This window comes from Clarias gariepinus, chromosome 5, assembly GCF_024256425.1.
Source record: "Clarias gariepinus isolate MV-2021 ecotype Netherlands chromosome 5, CGAR_prim_01v2, whole genome shotgun sequence".
In the NCBI taxonomy this organism is placed as follows: Eukaryota; Metazoa; Chordata; class Actinopteri; order Siluriformes; family Clariidae; genus Clarias; species Clarias gariepinus.
The window spans coordinates 29,182,442-29,207,795 of record NC_071104.1 but is presented as its reverse complement, the minus strand read 5'-3'; the positions used below and the strand labels follow the sequence as shown (position 1 = coordinate 29,207,795).

The 25,354-nt window shown below is 38.4% G+C and overlaps 1 protein-coding gene across 1 annotated transcript; it reads left to right on the top strand.

The window, feature by feature from the left end:
• Positions 1 to 306: 306 nt before the first annotated feature.
• LOC128523850 (sterol 26-hydroxylase, mitochondrial-like) lies at positions 307 to 24,422 on the top strand. The gene is made up of 9 exons (XM_053495998.1): positions 307 to 563; positions 763 to 953; positions 5,641 to 5,840; positions 15,801 to 15,998; positions 16,135 to 16,298; positions 16,421 to 16,587; positions 18,656 to 18,737; positions 18,840 to 19,040; positions 23,860 to 24,422. Exons 1-9 carry the CDS (start codon positions 336 to 338, stop codon positions 23,986 to 23,988), a joined length of 1,560 nt encoding a protein of 519 aa, XP_053351973.1. The 5' UTR covers positions 307 to 335; the 3' UTR covers positions 23,989 to 24,422.
• The last annotated feature ends 932 nt before the right edge of the window (positions 24,423 to 25,354 follow it).

Sequence of the window (25,354 nt, the reverse complement as noted above, 5' to 3'; positions counted from 1 at the left end):
AGTATTTTAATTTGCCAAAAATAAGAGTGAGTGGACTGAAGTACAGGTTTACATTTCTTACCTTTAATTGTTTTAGAAAGGAATGCAAAAGATGGATGTGTTAAAACATTGTTTAGTTTAGTGCAAACTTGGTATTTTAATAGTTATTTGCTCATGTACAGTATAAGCAGTTTACTCCAGTACGTAGGGATCATCTGGTATCAAGGTTTTATCGTGCTCCTAAATCACAGTGTGTTTATAGCAGTCTGTGAAAGGGTTAAGAGTTCAGAGGGTTGCTCTTCCTCATTCTTCCTGCTAAGTGAAACCCGATATGTTGTATACATTCTGCTCGACTAATGGCGGGACATCTAGTGCTGCGTTCAGCTGAAACTACGACTCTTCGTTTGTTTCTTAGGTCCACCACAGTCAGTCTGGACTTAAAGAGAAGCGCAGGTGGAAATGTTACAGCTTCTGTCCCTCCTGGAAGCCTCAAGACTGAGGCTGACCTCCCTGAGGTCACTCTTCCCACAATCCTGTACAGGTTGATCTTTAAAGGGTACTACAATCGCATGCATGAGCTGCAGGTACAGTATGCGAGGTAATGAACTTTGCACATACTGTAGGGCTTGCATGGTGTGCTGTCAGTCATCTTGATACCGGGCACTGTTTCTAAGTGGATTTGCATAGTAAAAACAAGAGTGTAAAAAAAGTGAAAGAAGTTATGTGCATCATGTTATTGACATACTGAAGATTTAATGACATTTGTTCCTATTTTTTTTCTAGTTATATGAAAAGCAACTGTATGGCCCCATGTATAAAATAAGAGGTGGCAACAACCATACAATTGCACTAAATACTGTGGAGCTGCTGGAGGAGCTGATGAGGAAAGATGATAAATACCCAAGCAGAGGAGACATGGCTATCTGGACTGAATACCGGGATATGAACGGTTTGGGTTACGGTCCTATCACTGAGTAAGCCACTTTGTGTTTCCTTGTGTGTGAGTGAGTTATTTTTTTGGTGTTTTTTTCTGCCCTGCTTCATTGTAAGGATTAGTGTAATAGGTCGGCATTATCAAATTCAAAAATTCCAACAACATATCAAACGGATATAGATTTTATAAACGATTTCACAAAAGCTTCACAAATGTTCAATATGCGCACTGCCTGTGACAAGACACACGTCAAGCTGGTTGTCCAGCTCCAGCCAAACAAGCTGTAGCATATCTTGAGTAACATCCAGTGTCTCAATGATTCCCTGCTGGACTTTAAGCATCTTGCATTTTGTGCCTCTTCATTCTTCCTCCAGACTCTATACCATACCATACCAACTTTATTTATAAAGCACTTTACAAACCCACACTGGACCAAAGTGCTGTACAGAATCAAATAAAAGACATAAAAAAAACTAAAAAGCTTAATAGCACATATAAAAGAAATAAATAAAAACAAAACAAATTAGGAACAGCAACTATAGAATAAGAACAAATGACACAAAGTAGAGTAAATAAGATAAGTAAAGTAAAACAAATGAATCAAATGCCAGCATCTCGCAAGTCATCAAAGGCTATGGAAAAAAAAAATGGTTTTGAGAAGAGATTTAAAAACAGCAAGGGAAGAAGCCTGTCTAATGTGCAAAGGCAATTTATTCCACATTGTTGGAGCTGCAACAGCGAAAGCCCGATCCCCTCTAAGCTTACGCTTAGTTTTCGGCACACACAGGAGCAGCTGATCTAAGAGAGCGGGAGGGCGAAGCAGGAGCAGCTGACCTAAGAGAGCGGGAGGGCGAATATGGGTGAAGCAGCTCAGACAGGTAGGTCGGGGCTAGACCATTTAATGCTTTAAAAGCAAACAGGAGAATTTTGAAATGAACCCTCAAATATACAGGGAGCCAGTGAAGTGAGGCTAAAACTGGGGAAATGTGCTCATACTTCCGTGTGCCAGTTAAAAAACGTGCGGCAGCATTTTGTACTCGCTGAAGTTGAGCAATTGAGAAAGCATTAACCCCCACATAGAGTGCATTACAGTAATCAATTCGAGTGGTGACAAAAGCATGAATTACTGTCTCAAAATGCTCCCTAGGGATAGCAGATTTTATTTTAGCCAGATTTCTTAATTGAAAGAAGCTTGATTTAACAACATCCCTAATCTGACTGTCAAACCTAAGATCCGCATCCACTTTGACACCTAAATTTGAGATGACTGGTTTTACATACTGGGACAAAGAACCCAGATCCACAAAAGGGTTCTCAGAGGATCCCCCAAAGACCATCACCTCTGTCTTTTTTTTATTAAGTTGTAAAAAATTGAGGGTCAACCAGGACTTTATTTCCTCAAAACACCTAAGTAAAGGTCTCACTGAGTAGGCATCTTTCTTTTTAAGAGGAAAATAGATCTGACTATCATCAGCGTAACAGTGGAATGAGATGCCATGCTTTCTAAGAATGGAGCCAAGTGGGAGCAGATAGATTGAAAAGAGAAGGGGGCCTAAAACTGATCCCTGTGGCACCCCATGTAGTAGAGGAGCAAAGGAGGACACACAATCACCAAGGGACACACAGACGGTTCGGTTCGCCAAATGCAGCAGTTAGATCTAAGAGGACGAGAACAGCACAGTCACCGGAGTCAGTGGCTAAAAATATATCATTAAACACTTTTAACAAAGCTGACTCAGTGCTGTGCAAGGTTTTAAAACCAGATTGAAAAACTTCTAAAATATTATACTTTCTCAGAAAAGCAATTAATTGACTGTACACAATCTTCTCAATCACTTTAGAAAGAAACGGAAGGTTCGAAATAGGTCTGTAGTTCTCGAGAACTGTGGGATCTAAAACGGGTTTTTTAATGAGAGGTTGGACTACAGCATGTTTAAAAATTTTAGGTACCAGACCTGAAGAAAGACTACTATTGACAAGAGCAAGAACAGCTGGGCCAACAGTAGGAAACACTTCTTTAAACAGCCGAGGAGGAGGAACATCATAAGGAGAACCAGAGGGCTTCAAATGCCCAACAATCTCCTGTAAAGATAACATAGTCACAGGCTCAAACTTATCAAAAACAGCACAGCAAGGAACCGAGACAGAGGGGACATGAATTAACGCTGGGGATGATATTAGGGCCCTAGCAGCAGAGACCTTATCAATAAAAAAGTTAAGAAAATCTTTGCAAACGACTGGGGAAGACTCGATACAGTTCGTCTGCGGAGCATTGAGTAACGAGTCAATAGTCTTAAACAATACACGGGGTTTATGACAGCATGATAGAACAATATCAGAGAAATAATTGCTCTTGGCATCCTTCACAGTTTTCTGATAACGACTCCAACAGTCGCGTAACATTTGAAATGACACCTGCAATTTGTCCTTTTTCCATTTACGCTCAGCTCTACGGCACTCGCGTCTAACTGGACGCGTCACATCATTCAGCCAGGGCTCAGACCTTTTTTGGTGCCTAGTTTTTAAGGGAGCCACGGTGTCCAGAACTGTTTGGCAAGCAGAATGAAACCATGAGCTAATCTCCTCAGTACTGTTACACATAACATCAGGAACAGGACAGTTCTGAGTAAAAACGGCAGAAAACTGAGCAGCAGTAGTAGAGTTGATATTACGACAGCGCCGAACAACAGCGCAAGGTTTAACTGTAGTGTATGCAAGATCAACCTCAAACAGTACAGGCATATGATCAGAAAACACTGCCTCACAGATCTCCAAGTTAAGAACAGATAAACCGTATGATAAAACAAGATCGAGCGTGTGTCCGCGTTCATGAGTAGGACCAGATACCCACTGCACAAGATTAAAAGAGTCAATGAGGTTTGAAAAATCCTTTGCCATTGGCTTATCAGGGCAGCATACATGAACATTAAAATCTCCTACAATAAGAACGCGATCATATTTAGGCATAATTTCAGAAATTTTCAAAATCAGAAAAATCATTTAAAAAGTCCTGGTTATATTTAGGAGGCCGATAGATGATTGCACACAACATTGTATGATGACTTCCCACCTCAAACACACTGAGTTCAAAGCTGCTGAAAGAGGACGACAGCGACATCTCTATACATTTAAAGTGATTTTTAAAAATCGTTGCTATTCCACCTCCTCGGCCCAGCATCCGTGGGGAGTTAAAATAGCAGCAGTCACGAGGTAACAATTCAGTGAAAACACTGGACTCACCAACACCCAGCCATGTCTCAGTCACAAAAAGAAACTCCAATCCTCGGGACATGAATAAATCCTTTAAGATAAAAGTTTTATTCGCTACCGATCTAGCGTTTACCAAGCCAATCCTGATCAAAGCCTGCGGATCCGCGTTGATAGCCTCCCTGGGAGCACGACTCAACAGCCGCAGGTTACCAAAATTTACTCCGCGCCAGCGGGGACGAGGAAAGAAAGGATCCCGGTGCAGGAAAATATCTGAGCTGACGACAGGTACCAACCAGGCGTCGACAGGGTACAGCGAGCGCTGCGCAACAAACAGACGCTGTACCGATCCATAATTATTAAAAGAAGCCATAGAAGAGCGTCCCAACCAAGCCTTCAGCCTGACAAGCCGACCGCTGCGTTTAACTATCTCTTAAGACTCTGGGTCCTTTGTTTTCAAATGAGATGCAAAAGTTGTTCTCATCAAACAGAGGACTTTGAACCACTGAGCAATAGTTCTTTTTTTTTCTTTAGCCTAGGTAAGACGTTTCTGACGTTGTTTGTTGTTCAGGAGAAGCTTGACAAGAGGAATATGACATTTGAAGCCCATGTCCAGGATCCGTCTGAGTGTGGTGGCTCTTGATGCACTGACTCCAGCCTCAGTCCACTCCTTGTAAAAGTCCTCAACACTTTTGAATGGCCTTTTCCTGACAATTCTCTCCAGGCTGCGGTCATCCCTGCTGCTTGTGCACATTTTTCATCCAGACTTTTCCCTTCCACATAACTTTCTATTAATGTGCTTTGATACAGCACTATGGGAACATCCACCTCTTTTGCAATTACCTTTCTAGGCTGTCCCTCCTTATGGAGGATGTCAATGATGGTTTTCTGCACAACTGTCAGGTTAGCAGTCTTTCCCATGATTGTGCTTCCTACTGAACCATTATATTTATATACTGTGAGACCATTTAAAGGCTCAAGAACCCTTTGCCGGTGTTATGGCTTAATTAGCTGATTAGAGTGGGACACTTTGAGCCTAGAATATTGAACCTTTTCACAATATTCTAATTTTCTAAGATTGTGGATTTGAGGTTTTCATGAGCTAAAAGTCATATTCATCTCAATTATGACAAATCACTGCTTGAACTATCTTGCTTTGCATGTAATGAGTCTATCTCATATATCAGTTTTACTTTTCAAGATGCATTACTGAAATAAATTAACTTTTGCACGATATTCAAATTTTTCGAGCTTCACCTGTATATTTTGGACACACTAATTAATTTTAGAATTGCTTTTAGAACCTGACAACGAACTATGAATTCGATAAATGCACATTTTTCCGTTTTGTTGTGTTCTTGCTGTGTTCTTTGATATATTTAAGAAGCAGTGGGATAGTGGGGCCTAAGGCATAGCCCCGATCACTTTTTTAATGAACATACATTTCCATTTCAATTGTAAGAAATTCTGATGATTTCTTTAAAGCAAAACATAGAAATAATGTTTTTTTTCTTTACTAGAGAAAGAGAAAAATGGTCCAAACTCCGATCTGTACTGAACAAGCGTATGTTGCATCCAAAGGACTCTGTGAAGTATGAGGACATGGTTAATGAGGTGGTTACAGATTTTGTCAAACGTATACGCCATTTACGCAAGCTGAGCTCTACTGGAGACCTGGTACCCAACATATCCAATGAGCTGTACCGCTTCTCTCTAGAAGGTACGGCCTGTCAGGTCATTTTAATCACCCAACTAATATATTTAATGAGATGTATACAATGGCATGACATTTAGACAATTATTCATGAGAATATTGAATGAAAACTCTGATTTTAAAATAGCAAACATATTATCAAAACTGCACAAACAAAATTTGGAGTATCTCAAGAAAGTATTTATCTGTATTTTTTTAGTATTAGGATTAATAGTATTGTAAAAAAACATTGGCTGTGATGTTCTCTGTAGCCTATATGTAGATGATATCTGCATTTGCTACAAAAGCAACAATATGATAACTATTGAGTGGAAAATCCAACAGAAGGTAATGGAATACAATCTTGTTCAATGCAGAATGACTTCAGGTTACAGACAAATGTGTACAGCGCGCATGTAAAGCCAAAGCAAGTCTCATTAGAGAGTTTAAAGATCCATTTTCTCTCTCTGCTAAAAGCCTGGTCTTTGTGTCTGTGCGCTCGCGCGTCATTGGACACCTTGCCACACACACACAGACCCCTCCTACTTTCGCCTTCACACACACGCACACACACACACACTCTTTCTCTCTGCTCCACACAGAAACACTGCTCTTGTTTATTTTTCAAAAAAAAAAGGTGTTTCTGTTGTGTGCCCGCATGTGTGAAAAGAGTGGAGGAAGGATAACTGTGTAAGACGAAAAGGGGGAGGGGAGGGTCTTCTTACTTACACAGCGCCTGAGAGCACAAACGGAAACACTTATGTGTCAGGATTTATTTTTACTTTTTAAAAAATATATTTTTATTGATATTTAATAACAACAACAACAACAACAAAAAGCAGAGCTATATCAATATACAGTCGACACCCACAGCAAACATTTAAAAACAAACAATAATCTGTTAATATAAGAGTGAACATGGAAACACTCAAGGGCAAAACAGTTTAATAAAAGAAAACATAAAAGAGTCCTGATTGCTCAAGTAGATCCCACAAAGGAGCCCGTATCCGCCAGAATAGTTCAGATTTGTTCTGTAAATGTAAGTTTTTCCAATGAAAGAAGATTACCCATTTGTGCCAAACACATCTTTAAAGTTGGTAAATGAGAAAATGACCATAAGTATACATTTCTTTGCCAGATAAGTAATGAAATTTAATAAACATTTTAAATCAGAAGGAAGACCTAGTGGTATTTTACAATTTAACAGGTATATAATTGGGGACATAGTGAATTTTCTAGCCACTATTTTCTCAACTAGATCATGCACTTCATACCAAAAAGTTTTCATTTTCTTACACTCCCAGAATAGATGCATCAATGTTCCCGATTTTGAATTACATTTAAAACACAGCTGAGATACATTTGGATACATTTTGTAAAGGCGTACAGGGGTGAGATATGTTCTATATATGAATTTCAAGTTTTGCTCATGCACAGAAACTGAAGTTGATTTGTGAAAAACCTCCCCACATATAGAGAGCCATTCATCATCAGTGAATGATCGACCCATATCCTTTTCCCAAATCTTTCTCAAAGGATTCAAAGTTGAAGAGGTTTCTGATTAAAAAAAAGAGCCATACAGATAGGAAATCTGACCCTTCAATGCCCCTGGAAGAAGGAGACAGACAATTCAAAGCGTATTTTGCCCTGTCTCATTTCAGATTGAATAAAATACTGGAGAAATTTAAAAAAATCTGTTTTAGGAAGTTTATAATCCATTTTAAGTGTCTCGAAAGATTTGACAACATTATCTGTAAATAAATTGGCTAAATTAAAAACACCTTTCTCCACCCAGGACCGAAGGCCAATATTAGCCAAAGAAGCAGAAAAGTTGGGTTCAAAATGATTGGGGATTGCATGGTTAAATTGCTGGGGAGGCGGAGATATTTTTTTATATCTTCCCAAGCCAAAAGGGTATTTAATAGCAAAAAGAAAAATCAACTACTGGCTGGATCTCCTTAAAATTAAATGGAAAAGATGTTAATGTTCGCGGGGCACATGCAAAAGATTTCATAGTGACCCACAAAGAGCCTGTATCATTTGAAAACCATCTAAGCATTTGTTTGATCTGAGTAGCCCAGTAGTAAAGCTGTATTATAGGCAAAGATCCGCCTCCACACTCCCTTGGCTAGAGGAGAGAAGTGAATTTAATCCTGGGTTTTTTATTATTCCATATAAACTTACTGATGGCTGTATTCAGACCCTTAAAAAAAAGTTAGAATTCAAATAACAGGGTATGCACTGAAATAAATAAAGTGAACAGGAAAGCACATTTATTTTAATTGTGCTAATTCTTCCAAAAAAAAAGAAATTGGCAAAGAAGTCCACCCATTCATATCCTGCTTAAGTTTTTGTCATTAAGGGTGGATAATTTTTGGAGAACAAATCCTTCAGGGTCAGGGGTTATGTGTATGCCCAAATAAAGAAACCCAGAGTGAGTGATGTGAAAGGCACACTGTAATTTACCATTCTGTGGGGAATTTAAAAACATGGCTTGGGATTTCCCCAGGTTTATTTTGTATCCACTATACTGGCTATACTGATTAATTATCTCCAACACTCAAGGAATTAATGATTGTGGCTGCCTCAGGTAAAGAAGGACATCATCTACATATAATGATATGCGGTGTTCTGTCCCACCTGCCTCCACGCCCCGGACGCCCCCATGCATGCGAATGCCTTCTGCCAAGGTTCGATGAACAAGGCAAACAGGAACGGCGACAGGGGGCATCCCTGACGGCAGTCTTATTAGTGTTAACCACAGCTGTTGAATCAGAGTAAAGAAGTTTAACTAGTCTGATGAAGTTAGAGCCCAAATTGAAGTTGTCCAATATTTGAAACAAAAAGCTCCACTCAACCCTATCAAACGCTTTTTCTGCATCCAGAGATATTATAGTGGCCGGGTCACCATCTGTATTCAACTGACGTATTATATTCAGGAGACGATGTACGTTGTCTGAGCCATAGCCAGATTTAACGAATCCAGTCTGATCAGGTTTAATGATCTTAGGCAGAATTCTCTCCAGACGACGAGCCAAGGCCTTGGCCACAATTTTAAAATCTACATTAAGTAAACTTATTGGGCGATATGAGGCACAGTCCAATGAGTTCTTTCCTTTTTTAAGAATCAAGCTATGGCCTCCGAGTGGCGCAGTGATAAAGTCTTCGCCCTATCATCCAGATATCGCTGGTTTGATCCCCGGGTGATGCTGTTCTAGTACCTCTCACAGCTGGAGGCCTAGAGAGAGCTGATTGGCCGAACTCTCTCAGAGGGTAGTTCTCTCCATATATCCACCAAGCCTAAAGACACATATTTTGAAGAACAGAAGGTTGATTTTGTAGAAGATGACCTGTCCAACTTGTTAATTATGACAGAATTAAAATCCTTAATCCCCAGACCATTATGATTAAACAATAGGATCATAAAGTGATATAAAGTCAGGGCTGTCGTCATTTGGGGCATACACATTTAAGACAGTTAAGGGTTTCCCTAAGATGTGACTGGTAATCAAAATAAATTTGCCATCAGTATCCTGTTCAGTCTGCTCTAAGATAAAAGAAAAGTTTTTATGAATCAAAATGGCAACTCCCTGTTTGTTTGATGAAAAAGAACTAAAAAATATACCTGACCAATCCAATCTCTTTTGAGCTGTAAATGTTCCCTATCTGACAAATGTGTCTCTTGTAGAAGTGCAATAGTTACCTTTTCTTTCTTCAGGAATGTTAAAATTTTCTTTCTTTTGACTACATTATGCCCATGCCCTTCACGTTCCATGTGACCACCCTAGTCAGGTTGGACATATGTTAGTGCGGTACAAAGTATTTGGATGCTGTAAGTGGACAGAAATCTGAAGTACGATCAGCTCTGCTAAACACAAACAAAACCTTCCACGAGCCCTCCCCCCTCTCCCTACCCCCAAATGATAGGGCTCAAATAACCGAAAAAACAAGCTGACACACACCTTCCCCCAACTCCTCCATTGACCGACCAAAAAAACAACAGCCAGAGAAGACCGCATCAAAACTCCCCATAAAAAAAAAACCTTAAGTCCACTGTAATAATGGTACTAATAAAATATATTTACCTAAGACATTAAAAGAAAACAATAAATAAATAAATAGCAGATGACAATAAATAAGTAAATAAAATAAATCAAAGTTACCACTTGTTGTAACCACACTGGCAACATTTTCTGTAGAAATGTAGTCAGAGACTCGTTGCCCTCCGCTTTCTCAAGAAGCCCAACAATTCTTAAATTTTGGCGACGACCACAGTTCTCCAAGTCATTCACTTTCGCTTGGAGTTGTTCCACGGTCGCGCGCAAATCGGCCATCTGAGTGCCGTGTGCTGCTTAGCTGTACTAAGTCGGGTTTTAATGTCAGTAACTCGTGCAGTGAGAGCAGCAAAAGAGTTCTCAAGAACTGTAACTAAAGCATTTTGTTGTGATCTTGTTGCTGTAAAAATAGGAAAGTCTTTATCCCTCCACTTTACATTTCTAAATATGTTATTAAATAATCACAAATTGGATAAAAAATAGGGCATAATAAGAAAAATACGGAGTTTCGATGCGGAGCAAAACTCCTAGGCTGTCATCCTGCTTCGGGTCACGTGACCTCCCTTGCAGATTAATTTGTTTTATTTTTTACTTAATATTTTATGGTTATTATTATTTTAATGTATTTAGTTTTTTTGGGCTGTGGAATGAATAATTTGAGTTTTCATTATTTCTTATGGGGAAATTTGATTTGGTTTACGTGTGTTTTAAAATACGAGCCCAGTTCTAGAATGAATTATGTTTGTAATCCAAGGTTCCACTGTATACGCCTTCTGGATACTTTAAATCATCAAGACATAGGACTGGCATTAGAAGCTTATAGAACATCAATCGAAAGTCTATACGTTCAAGTTCAAGTTCAAGTTCAAGTAGGCTTTATTGTCATTACAACCATATACAGTTAGTACACAGTGAAACGAAACAACGTTCCTCCAGGACCAAGGTGCTACATGCAACATAAATTTACAACATAAATTAACAGAGACACTAAACTAGCTAACCAAGAGGCCTAGTTAACTGGCTAGCAGAGACAGGACAGAGAGACCTAACATAAATTACAACATAAGTTCAAGTTCAAGTTCAAGTTCAAGTAGGCTTTATTGTCATTACAACCATATACAGTTAGTACACAGTGAAACGAAACAACGTTCCTCCAGGACCAAGGTGCTACATGCAACATAAATTTACAACATAAATTAACAGAGACACTAAACTAGCTAACCAAGAGGCCTAGTTAACTGGCTAGCAGAGACAGGACAGAGAGACCTAACATAAATTACAACATAAATTAACAATAACTAACTAGCTAAGTAACATTTTTATAGACAACATAAAGTGCACGTGCACTTTATGTTAGTTATTGTTTAATTAACAATAACTAACTAGCTAAGTAACATTTTTATAGACAACATAAAGTGCACGTGCAAATGTGCAAACAAGAGCAACAACAAAGTGACAGTGCGCAACCACGACATAACAGAACATAAAATATGGTGTTGAGGTAGTGGGTAAACATAAACATTCCTTAAAACAGCAGCAAGATTTGAGGAATTAGTGCAAAAATGTAGTCCAGTAATGATCATTGTGCAAAAAGATTGTTAAAAACAGTGAAGCATTTACAGGTTGGTGTGTACGATAATTTGGTGGTGTAGGTCAGTGTGTCTGCACTTGTGTTGATTAGTCAGTCCAGTCTCAATATTTTGAGGTAGTTGAGTTAAGCTGTGTGATAATGTTTGTGTTTGTGTGTGTGTGAGTGTGTTTGTGTTTATCAGTCCAGTCCCTTTTTGTTGAGGAGACGGATGGCTTGTGGAAAAAAGCTGTTGCACAGTCTGGATGTGTGTGCCCGAATGCTTCGGTACCTTTTTCCAGATGGCAGGAGTGTAAAGTGTGTGTGAGAGGGGTGTGTCCGATCAGCCACAATGCTGGTGGCTTTGCGGATGCAGCGTGTGGTGTAGATGTCTTCAATAGAGGGGAGAGAGACCCCGATGATCTTCTCCGCTGTCCTCACTATCCGTTGTAGGGTTTTGCGATCCGATTTGGCACAATTCCCAAACCAGACAGTGATGCCGCCCCTCTGGATGCTCTCGATAGTTCCTCTATAGAAGGTGGTCAGGATCGGTGGTGAAAGCTGGGCCTTCCTCAGTCTTCTCAGAAAGAAGAGACGCTGTTGGGCTTTCTTCTGTAGGGAGCTGGTGTTGAGGGACCAGCTGAGGTCCTTCTCTAGGTGGACACCCAGGAATTTGGTGCTTTCGACGATTCCCACAGAGGAGCCGTTGATGCTCAGCGGAGAATGGTCGCTTCGTGTTCTCCTGAAGTCAACAACCATCTTCTTTGTCTTGTCAACATTCAGAGACAGGTTGTTGTCTTTACACCAGTCTGTTAGCCTCTGCACTTCACCTCTGTACGCTGACTCGTCGTTCTTGCTAATGAGACCCACCACGGTCGTGTCATCAGCGAACTTAATGATGTGGTTCGAACTGTGTGTTGCTACACAGTCGTGAGTCAGCAGTGTGAACAGCAGGGGACTGAGCACACAGCCTTGTGGGGCCCCAGTGCTCAGTGTGGTGGTGCTGGAGGTGCAGTTCCCGATCCGTACTGACTGAGGCCTACCGGTCAGAAAGTCCAGGATCCAGTTGCAGAGGGAGGTGTTCAGGCCCAACAGGTTCAGCTTCCCAATCAGTTGTTGGGGGATGATAGTGTTGATAGTGTTGAATGCTGAGCTGAAATCTATGTACAGCATTCGAACATATGTGTCCTTCTTGTCAAGGTGTGTGAGGGCAAGATGGAGTGTAGTGGAGATGGCGTCGTCCGTTGAGCGGTTAGGACGGTACGCAAATTGCAGTGGGTCCAGTGAGGAGGGCAGCAGGGTCTTTATGTGTCTCATGACGAGCCGCTCGAAGCACTTCATGATGGTGGGTGTGAGTGCAACGGGACGGTAGTCATTGAGACATGACACAGTAGACTTCTTGGGCACGGGGACGATGGTGGTGGCCTTGAAGCACGTGGGAACGACGGCGCTGCTCAGAGAGATGTTAAAGATGTCGGTGAGAACATCTGCCAGCTGTTCAGCACATTCTCTGAGCACTCTGCCTGGGATGTTGTCTGGTCCAGCAGCTTTACGTGGGTTGACTCTGCGTAGAGTTTTCCTCACCTCAGCTGTAGTGAGACACAGCACCTGGTCGTTCGGAGGAGGGGTGGTCTTCCTCGCCGCTACGTTGTTCTGCCTGTCAAACCGAGCATAAAAGTTGTTCAGCGCATCTGGGAGGGAGCCGTCACTGTCGCAGGCAGGTGATGTCGCCCTGTAGTTTGTGATGGCTTGTAAGCCCTGCCACATGCGCCGTGTGTCACCGCTGTCCCTGAAGTGATTGTGGATTTTCTGGGCGTGTGCGCGCTTTGCCTCTCTGATGGCCCGAGAAAGTTTGGCCCTTGCTGTTCTGAGGGCCACCTTGTCTCCCGCTTTGAAGGCAGAGTCTCTGGTCCTCAGAAGTGCACGCACTTCCGCAGTAATCCACGGTTTCTGGTTGGGTCGTGAGATGATGCTCTTGGAGACAGTGACGTCATCGGTGCACTTGTTGATGTAGCTGGTCACTGATGACGTGTACTCCTCCAAGTCAGTGAAGTCGCCGTAAGTTGCAGCCTCCCTAAACATGTTCCAGTCAGTGCACTCGAAACAGTCCTGAAGAGCAGAGATGGCTCCTGCAGGCCAGGTTCTCACCTGCTTCAGAACCGGTTTTGAGCGCCTGACGAGTGGTCTGTATGCTGGAATTAGCATAACAGAGATGTGGAAGCTAATGAACTCTTTCCTGGAAAACAGATGATTAAAGTTGGCACTACACTATACCATCAAACTGAGAACAAACAAGGAAAATCCAGCATATTCAGCAGTACAAATCAACACTTAATAATCTATGAAACGAAACCAAAGTAAAATAAATTTTTAAAAACCTGAAAATTTACTTAAACATCTTAGAACATACACATTTTTGCAGAATTGCTCCATGGGATCTCAAAAAAATCTTTTGGGGATTTAGGGAAAAAAGTCAAAAAGCCGTCCAAAGGAATATCACCAGCAATTTCTGGACATAAGAGAAAATTTATCACAATACCCCAGTATACATGGATGGATCAAAATCACGAAATAAAGTGGCAGCAGCTTTTGCAACAAATCTACTTCTAATTAACTACTAATTACGCTTCTCAGATCTAAATTCAGTTTTTACTGAAAAAGCTTTTTACTGCTCTGCTTATGGCTTTAAAATTTATTGATCCACATTACAAAAGGATTTCCTAAAAATAACGGCAAACAATCATGTAAATCCTAACGAAGTTATCATTTTTAGAAGCTAATACAAAGGACAAAACTGCCAAAGAAGTACTATAAAAAATAAATAAAATAATAATAATCAAATGCTTTCATGGATTTGAAACCAATTTTAAACATATACATCAAAAATAAATAGCAATCAGAATGGGACCAATGTCTAAATAACAAACTACATGAAATAAATCCCGATGTTCTAACAAAACATACATTTCATTTTAATAATCGTTGGGATCAAGTAATTTATACAAGATGCAGAATAGGACACTAAAAAGCTACACATACATTTTTTATTTTTACTATCTGGAGAAAATTCACCACAGTGTTCATTGTGCAGAACCCTTCTGTCGATTAAACATATTTTATTCAACTGTAATTCTTTTACTCTTGTAAGAAACTTGTTTTATTCTGTTGACAATTTTAAAAACGTCTTTAAACGTTTTTAAAGTAAATCTAAATTTAGTTTTAAAGTTTGAGTCTGTGTATTAACATTTGTAATGTGTGTGTTAGTATGTGTGTAAGACGTAACTTGTTACTGTGTGTGGGTATGTGTGTTTCTGCGTGCAGGATGTGTCACTCAATTTAATGCCACACAAAGTTATTCATTATTTTTCAGCATAAGTTTAAGACATTATCACGGCTGACCCATTCGAGATATCAAAAATCCCTCAGCAATTTTGCGTTCTCTTTGTCTTTAGATCACATCGGCCCGGTTTGGTGGTGATTGTATAAATTCCCGAACGACCCAAAATAACAGGCCTCCTGTTGAGTTGAGCCCAGGACATGCAGGGCTCGCATGTCTATGCAGCAAAATCTTGTGTGGGGGCCCCTGGGCCAGGCATGCGACTCTCAGGCATCCTTATAGCAGCAGATTCAAACCTGTCTGCCAATTTTCATGAGTTTTTGAGCCTGTTCAGACACCCAAAAAGCCCAAAAGGTTGGGGGGGGTCCTAGTGCTTGGGCCCTAATAATAATAGAATAAAATAATAATACAATTAAAAGAAGCAACAATTCAAGTTTTTTTCTTAATGTTTTATTGCATTAACATGTAAATATAAATATAAGTTATTATAAGGCAGTTTAGCCTGCACAGTCATAGATACCGTAAATTCAAACTCGGGGATATGTTTTGTGTGTTGGTTTTGTTATTTATTTATGTAAAATGAACCCTTTGTAAAAAAAAAGTGTTCCCGTTCGCCAAACAACATCCACTAGGTGTCGACTGCAACCTGATGAAGTGAGTTTTCATACAATATATTCAGAGTTCCAATATTCACAAGCTTTATTCAATATGCTCAGGTCTTCAATTATTTATGAAAATATTGCATGAAACTTGAGAATATTCAATGAAAGTCTAAATATACTGTATTTAATAAATTATGAGTATAGTAAATGAATGAAAACTAACTTTATCAAGTTTTCAATTATAAATTGAATTAATGAAAAACATGAGAATAAATGAGTTTCATTTAATATATTTAGAGTTTTCATTCAGTTCTCTCATGAATAATTCTGGCATGCCTTAATACACTATAATATATAGATTGTTTATACAATTGTGTAGTATGTGATGGTACAAATGTAAGATGAGACCTGTGTCTGCTTATTTAGGAATCTCCCGCATACTGTTTGAGACTCGTATTGGCTGTCTTGAGAATAAGATTCCAGCAGAGACTCAAAACTTTATTGACTCTATTGCTCAGATGCTCACTTATACCGTGGTCTTGTCTCTGTTACCCAAGTGGACTCGCAACTATTTGCCATTTTGGCAGCGTTACATAAGTGGTTGGGACGGAATCTTCACATTTGGTGAGATGCCATTGCTGTAACAAATATGTTTTCCCTCTCTGTCTGTTCCTTTTTTTCTATTACATATGTACTGCATTTATTACCTCTTCTGTGAATGTATTTAAATTAAGAGAAATGTTTTCATGGCTTTAAATAGCCTGCAAGCTAATTGACAGGAAGATGGAGGACATTCAGAAGCGCTTGGATGCAGGTCAGGAAGTTGCAGGAGAGTATCTCAGCTACTTGCTTTCCAGCACCAATATGAGCAAAAAGGATGTGTATGGAAGTGTTGCTGAACTGCTCCTGGCAGGAGTGGACACAGTAAGGATAACTGTACACTACTACAGTATATGGTTTATGTCTATAATATTTGCAAATTAGTAGAATACTTACTGGGATAAGTCGTATATGAAGAATAAAAAAAAAATGTCCTGTATCTTAAGACATCCAATACCATGATGTGGGCCTTCTACCTGCTGTCACAAAATCCAAAGGTACAGGACACACTGTATCAGGAGGTGAACAACATCATTAAAGGGGACAAAATTCCAACAGCTGAGGACATAAACAACATGCCCTTCCTTAAGGCTGTCATCAAGGAGACTCTAAGGTAGTTAGAAAAATGTAAAGGTACATGTATGTTATATTTAAAGTACCGCGTAACATACATCTGCATGGTAAGCAGTATGTTAGGACTTTGTTACTGTATTTCACCAGAGACAAGTGTAATGCAGAGGTTTATTTACAGTGGGGAAAATAATTATTTGATTCCCTGCTGATTTTGTAAGTTTGCTCACAAAGAAATTAAGTGTCTATAATCTTTAACATATGTTTATCATAAAGAATAGTGATAGAATATCAACCAAAAATCCAGAAAAAGCACATGATACAAATGTTATAAATTGATTTGCATTTCAACAAGAAAAATCTAGAGAAATATGTATTTGAGGTAAGACGTATCTTGTAGATGGTTGCCAGGTTTGCACACATCTCAGGAGGGATTTTGGTCCACTATATGTTACAGATCTCCTGAGCCACTCCATTGTTACTTTGGTGGAATGTTTTGGGTAATTGTCATGTTGGAAGACCCATTTACCACTCATCTGCAGGAGGCTCTCATTCAAAATTTTACAAAACATTGCCATTTCCATTGCCCCTAATGCGGCACAGTTGTTCTGTACAGTAGCTCTATCAGAAAAACAGCCCCAAAACATGACGTTTCCACCTCCGTGCTTGACTGTAGGGATGGTGTTCTTAGGATCATACTGTAGTTCCACCAAACACGGTGAGTCCAGTTAATGCCAAAGAGCTCAATTTGGTCTTATCTGACCATAGCATTTTCTCCCAATCCTGTTTATTGGCAAACTTTAAACAAGCCTGTGCATGTGCCTTCTTGAGGAGGGGGGACCGGACAGGGCGGGCGCGGACTGGGACCAAAAGTGTCCCTGGACTTCCTGGCCCACAGCAGCCCACATCATAATACATTGGCTTATTAATGTAGAGAGAAATCTTTATCACCAGTTACTAGTATAAAAATATAACACAATGCAGAAATCAAAGCTATTTAAACATATTATTTGAAGTATCACTGAACATATATTGGGTCATATTAGTAAAATAAAAAAAACAAAGGAAAGAACATAAAGACAAACATTATATAAATCTATAAGGACAATATTTTAAAAAGAATGGCAATAAAACTGAACAGGTAAGCTTACCTGTTTACCTGTTCAGTTTGATTGCCATTCTTTTCACTCGGCTCTAGTGGATTAGGAGACAGGTGTTGGTCTTCATCAGCTGGCACTGGTTCATCATCGCTGACCCTGCTGCACTTGCAGCTTACACTGATGAGTGGTATATCTTACACTGCATCATGATGATAAACCCTGCGAAATGTTCATGATATCTTACAAACAAAAAGGCACATTTGTCTTTTCCTCATAAAGTGTTTAGGTGAAATTCCACCCATACAAGTGTGACAAATATGCAAAGAAAAAAAATCAGAAGGGGGCAAATACTTTTTTATGGCACTGCACATGTAGTTAGATTGTTCCACTGGGATGAAACTGTGGCAGGTGGAGTTATAGCACTTCCAAAATCATACTAACTTTTTACTGATCTGTACTGCATTTCACAATATTTAGCTATAAAGCTTTTTCTTCTTTTCACATAACTTTCAACTCCATCTTTTCTTTATCGTCCTTTTCATTCATGGAAATTATTTTTTATTTGCTCAGAGAAATTGGCTGCATCAAGAAACGATCAATATCTCTTCCTCTGTGAATTAAAAGTGTGTGATTAATAAAATTTATATAATCTGTTTTATTTCTGTTTCTATCTTTAAAAATAAACCAATAATACTGGTAAAACCAGGGACAAACTGACCATTTTGATTTATACACATTCACATTTTATACAAACTTAAATAATTCTTTTAATTGTGTAAAGCTGCTTTGTGGCAATGACAATTGCTAAAAGCGCTATACAAATAAAATTGAATTGAATTGAAATTGAATAATAAAAAATTATAAGCCCAGTTTATTATTTTCATTATTTATTATTTTCCCCACTGTAAATAATATCCTGGGTTGTACAGATATTTGTTATTAAAGTAAATCTGTTTCCTATTCTATATCAAATTATTTTCTCATCTATTATATTAATATTAATATGTTTAGAATTTACCCAGTTGTTGTCATGAACGCACGCCTGTCGTCAGAAAATGACAAGATCATCGGAGGACACTTCTTCTCTAAGAAGGTACTGTTTTTTTTCTCTAAGTATCTAAAAATTTGTATTTTATTTCTAAAATGTTATCCTCTATGAATCACTGTTTAAATAATCAACCACTCTTTTGAACAGACCACATTTGTAATGCATCATTATGCAATCAGTCAGGATGAGACCATATTCCCTGAACCAAGACTCTTCAAGCCTGAACGCTGGGTACGAGATGGGAGGGAGCGACCTACCCCATTCGGATCCATTCCTTTTGGGTTTGGAGTGAGAGGGTGTGTTGGTAAACGCATTGCTGAACTGGAGATGCACTTGGCTTTGGCAAGGGTAAGAAACCAGATGACCTTACTCCATGAAATATTAAATGTTATCTACTGTATATGTTTTCAGCAGTTAGAATCGATACGCTGGGTACGGCACAGGACCCATCTTTGTGATGGCAGCCTGTGAAAGAAACAGTGGCACGCTCCTTCCCTCCGTAGTGCTAAGGTCTTCCCCTTGGGCAAGGGAGATTAACCCTTAATCCCCCCTTACGAGGCTCACATTTAAACTTTTCTACTATTCTATCCTTACATGCTTGGTAGAACTTTCATCACTCTGTGGGGACCCGGAGAATAATTGACTCCACTATCCCAAGTTTCTTATAAAGGACAACTTGTTTGCCGTGAGTTGCGACCTGTGTCGGTGAAGGAAGAGATCCTGGTTTCTGAGAAATGTGGTTTCCTGCGGCTTCCATTATTTCAACACAACACTTTGGCTCCTACTTCATCTAGAGGGGAGGTTGGAATGGCTTGATCCAATCAATCAGCTGGTCAAAGCATACTCCTAGAATTTTCTGAGATAAATGGACATCAGTAACTTTTAGACTCATTGGAGACTTTTGCTAAGGGTCAATCAAGTGATTTGAGCAACTTGTTGCTTACTTTGCTTGAGCATATCATCACTATATCCTTGATGCATAATCTGCAGGAGTTCCGCGGCGCTGTGCATCCCTATTTTTTGGGCTCCAAGGTGGGTGAGGAGTAGAGATGATGAAAAGACACAACTCAAAAAAGTTTTTTGGGACCTGGATACGGACAACACTCCTGGAAAGACATGCGTTTCTACGATAAGTAATGATGACTGGCCAAAATTTATTGTCATTGACGCTTCTTCTCCTGATCTCCCAATCACCAAACTTTCCCCTTTTTCTATACAAAAAGGTATTACAGGAATAGCAGGAATGGTAAAAGAAGTAAAAAAATTACGAACTGGACAATTTTTTGTGGAATGTAACAAAAAGGCTAATGCTGAAAATTTATTACATGCCAACATGTTAGCTGGGATACATGTTAAGACATCACCACAACCAACGCTAAACTACAATAAAGGGGTAATCCGTACCAGAGAACAGGATGATGTCTATGAAAAAGAAAGAAAAAACGAACTTAAGTCCCAAGGAGTTTTTACCTAATCCCCTACTGTAGGTGTTTTAACTGCCAAAAATATGGTCCAGGATCGAATGGATGCAAAAATAAACACATTTGTTGTAATTGTGGGAAAGGAGGCCATGACAAAGAGAGCTGTAAAGGCCATTCAAATGTTGTAATTGCTCAGATGATCACTCAGCTGCATCAAAACAATGTCCCATGTGGAGCAAAGAAAAAGAAATACACAAGGTCAGATGTTTAAAGAGGATCAGTTACCCTAAAGCAAGGAAGATAGTGGCTGCTGCTCCTGTTTTTCGCTTTAAACAAAACGTTTGCTTGTGTGGTCAAAAAAACTGTGAAGACAATTGATTGCCAGACAGATATCACCTGGATGCATAAAAATAAACCACAATAATCCCCTCCCATGGACAAAGAATACAGGAGTCCAGAGTGGATCTCCTTCTGATGACCTTCATACTGACCAGAGTTCAACAACAGAGAACGAAAAAGCAAGTAAAAGTAACAGGAAGTTAGGTATTACGCATCAAAGAGTAATACTTCAAAAACAAGGCAAATTAAAGATGCTAAAATGAAAGACAGTGAACATTCCAGCAGAAGCCCTTCCCCTAAAAACAGAATAAGCCCAACTGTCTCTGTTCTTTCTAATAGATGATGTAAATTGTTATAATTCAGTGGAACTGTCGTGGTGTTCGGGTTAATTTAGCAACATCTAACTGCAACCATCAACCCGATTGCTGTATGCTTTCAAGAGACACAGCTACCATCAGATAACTTTAAACTTAATAGTATTGTTAAAAACATTGGTTCTGACGTACTTTGTAGTCTATATGTAGATGATATCTGCATTTGCTTTAGAAGTAAGAATATGAAAACTATTGAGCAGAAAATCCAACAGAAGGTAAATAAAATACAATCTTGGGCAATACAGAATGGCTTCATGTTCTCACAAACAAAAAACGTCTGCATGCATTTTTGCCAGCTTTGATCACTTCATAACGAACCAGAGTTGGTTATGGATGGAACCCCCATTAAAGTCGTTGAAGAGACTAAATTTCTTGGCATAACCCTTGACAGCAAATAATCTTTTATTCCACACATTAAACTTCTTAAAAAGAAATGTTTCAAAGCCATGAATATTTTAAAGATTTTATCCAAAACCAAATGGGGAGCAGACTTTAATAAATATATATAGAACTTTAATTCGATTAAAACTGGATTATGGAAGTATAATTTATGGTTCAGCCAGAAATCATATAAACGCCTTCTGGACACTGTACATTACCAAGGCATACGACTGGCATTAGGAACCTACAGAACATCACCAATCCAAAGTCTGTATGTCGAAGCTAATGAACCCTCCTTGGAAAACAGATTATTAAAATTGGCACTACAATATACAATCAAGCTGAGAACAAATAAGGAAAATCCAGCATGTTACGACCGTCTAGGGGTTAGCCGCAACAGAAAGAGAGAACTAAATGAGCTCACACAAGAGAGATAAGTTAAAGGGTTTATTTTTACCTTTTTCTTTACACAGTATTTATCTTCAGGGGAAGACCAGGCCAAAACAAACAAAACAGACTTTGTTTTAAACCTAAATAACCTGAATTCAACTGAAGAAAACAAAATACAAATTAGCTTACCTGTCTCCCTAAACAATAAACAGAGTCAAAATATATACAAAAAGAAACGGCGTCTAACCCCCTACTTCCCGTATGAAAAGAGTTATTTACAAACTATTTTACAAAATGCTTACATGCAGCCGAATCGGAATCCATATCATAGTCAAAACAGGCAAAGGTTCAGATAAACGGGAGAGTCAGTCAATACAGAGTTTAACAAAGACAATACAGACTATAACACACAAACTCTCTTTCTCTCTGGCACAACACTCAAAAACAAACGACAAAAAATACGACAGTCAATCAGAATTTTGTAACTACTAGCACACAAATCAGATTCAAAGAGGCTCAAAAATGGGCCTCCGCTGAGTGTTTGGGGTGGTCCTTATATCAGGCTAGGATGTAGAGGAGGACCAATCCGGAGCTTCAGCTGATTAACAGGCCACACCCACCTAAAACAGACAGGTCCAACACACAAGAGCAGAGAGAAATCTGACAGACACAAATAGCATATCGGAGTCATAACAAGCATATACAGCAGTCTTCACAAATCAACATTCAACAATCTATCAAAAGAAACCAAACTATATCCGTCCACTTGATTTACAGATTAAAACATATTTGGAGAACCTAAAACTTACTTGACCAACTTAGAACAGACACATGTTTGCAGAGTTGCCCCATGGAACTTCAAAAAGCCTAACATCTACCTGGATCTAGAAAAAAAATTGTCTAAGTCTAAGAAAAAAAATCTAAGACCCATTCGAACAAATATCACCAACAATTTCTGGAAAATACAAAAATCAGAAAATAAAGTAGCAGCAGCCTTTGCAACAAACCTACTACAGCAGGGTGTACGCATCCCAGATCAAAGTTAAATTTTTACTGCAGAAGCATATGCTCTGCTCATACCTTTGAAATTCTTTGAAACCACATCACGAAAGGATTACCCAATAATATCAGACTCAAAATCATGTCTCCAAGCATTAGAAAATATAAAATCATCCAACAATAGTGGAAATACTAACAAAGGTATAATTCTTAGAAGCCAATAATTTTAACATAGTTTTCTGTTGGATACACGGACACTCAGGAATCCCTGATAAAGAGAAGGCGGACAGAGCGACCAAGAAAGCATTGTCTAAAAGACCAGTCAAATGTTGTATTCCCTCCTCAGACTTGAAGCCAGTTTTGTGAATTAATTCATCATTCATAAATGGCAATCAGAATGGGACCGATGCTCAAATAATAAACTATATCAAATAAACTCTGATGTTGGATCAAAACACACTTTTCCTTTTAGAAATCGCTGGGATCAAGTGACCTATACAAGACGCAGGATAGGACACACAAAAGCAACACACACATTTTTACTATTAAAAGAAAATCCACCACAATGTTCAACATGCAGAACCCAGTTGTCCATTAAACATATTTTATTTGACTGTAACTCTTTTACTCCTTTAAGGAACTTGTTTTACACTGTTGACACTTCAAAAAAAGCTTTTAAGCAAGTAAATCCAAATATGGTTTTAAAATTCTTAAAAACAATAAATTTTAAACATCTTATCTAGTTTGTGAATAACAAAAATGCTTCTTGCCATGAATAAGGCTATAGAAGCTGGCATGGCGTTAAGAAAGAAAGAAAAAAAGAAAGAAAGAATCGATACAAATATTTTACACACCTTTATGCTCTATACCGATATATAGATATAGAATGATTCATAGATGGTTCACAATACAAAATCTATTTTGACACAAAACTTGTCAAAGTCTATGGAATGACTTGGGGATGGTGGTCCATAGGAAACCCTAATAAGTTTTACAGATCTTGAGCATTTTTGCAAGAAACAGTGGAATAAAATTGTCAAATCAAGTCTAAACACATTATTTTTTTTTTCTAAAACATGTCAGTCTAATTTTTTTAATTACCGTTGGTTTCTGCATCACATTAAAGGTGAAAATTTTTATTTACATGATTAGTCTTGGCTAAAAGGAGTATTTAGAGTTTTCATCTTCATTTTATCATTATAAGTTTTGCTTTATTATTATATAATGTATGTTTAAATATTGCTCTGTGTTTTAATTATTTAGATAATAAAGCTGTTTGAAGTCAAGCTGGATCCGAACGTGGGAGAGATCAAAGCTCTCAGCCGTACTGTGCTTGTGGCAGACAGAACTGTCAATTTTCATTTTCTGGAGCGGAAACACGCAACCACTTAAAGATATTCTAAGCTTTAAATCCCACCAAATAAAGTCACTAAACAAATTTATACACTATTCATAAAAACTCCCTAAAGACATCCCTATGCAAAGTGCAATTAAATCACAATGTAGTACCTTAAGTAAAGTGACACCTGTAAGGAACTTGATCTCTGTCATTCTTCTGTTCTTTCTGTAACTACTATCTGTAATCTCATTGATGTGTGTGCATTTTATATATGTTTTCTTTTGTTAGGAAAGCAATTTCAGTGTAAATGTACCATAATTGCCTGGCAACAGCTTCACCACTGTGTTTTGTACTATTATTCTTACAGTTTCTTTTTGTATTTTATAATTGCAGTGTATTACTTGAAATAAATGTACAATATAGCACTATACTAAATACAATATATTGCAGTATCTAGATAGATTTTTCTTTTATTCAATTATTACAAATATTACTGTATCCTTCCATAAAAATATTTTAAGAAGAGTGGGAAAATGAAGGGAAACCGATATATTTTGATTATAAAACTTTAATAAAACAAAGGACAGAAAATACCTTTTATGACATGTTCTGGTTTACACACTCAAATTGTTGAAAGCCTAATTCAGGCCTTCAACGACAACATTTTGCATCATTGTTCTGTTAAATAAATGCAAGTAAACATTATCGAAAAATTGAGTCCTTTTGCTTTTTATTATCTTGTCATACTGTATGATTAGAATTCAGGGGGCCAGAAGTGCGAGCGTGGCTGGGTGCCACTCTCTGGGATTTTGAACCGTTTTACCTCCTGATCAATAGTCCAAAGTTTTAACCACTGAGCTACTCAAAATACAATAAATAAATATTAATGTTTATTCCTAATAAAAATCTATATATTGATACACTCATTCAATTCTTATATTTTCTGTCCTAAAACTGACTAACACTACTTGTGACATTGAGTTTTACAGCACGGATCATAAGTTTGAAAAGTGTGAAAAATGTAATGTTCACAACCATTCATGAAGTCACAGTGGAATCACTCCAAAAAGGATTGGCTTACTGTGTCAATAATCAGCCACAAATATGTATCCACCCTATAATCTAAAGTCAATTTATATTCATCATAGGCCCAAATGAAAAATCATTTCTACATCTTCTCATGTAGTCCTGTCTATTTCTCCTGGATTACAGAAACTAACGCTTAAAAAGCAAACCAAAATGCACAAAAATTTGCATACATTGGATCATCATGATAAAAAGTTATAAATTTAAGGTCAAATTTGAATATACACAGGATGTGCAATTTATAGACTTTCTATGGGATTCTTCCTTCCATTTAGTGTAAGTTTATTGGCAGTGTTAAACTGCAGCTAGGTGTGAATTGGTGTATGTATTTGT

Excerpts from the sequence above, each read along its gene's own strand:
- LOC128523850 (XM_053495998.1), top strand. The coding sequence starts at position 336 with ATGGCGGGACATCTAGTGCTGCGTTCAGCTGAAACTACGACTCTTCGT. Across the intron at positions 564-762 it reads ATCGCATGCATGAGCTGCAG|TTATATGAAAAGCAACTGTA; the intron begins GTACAGTATGCG and ends TTTTTTTTCTAG. Across the intron at positions 954-5,640 it reads GGTTACGGTCCTATCACTGA|AGAAAGAGAAAAATGGTCCA; the intron begins GTAAGCCACTTT and ends TTTCTTTACTAG.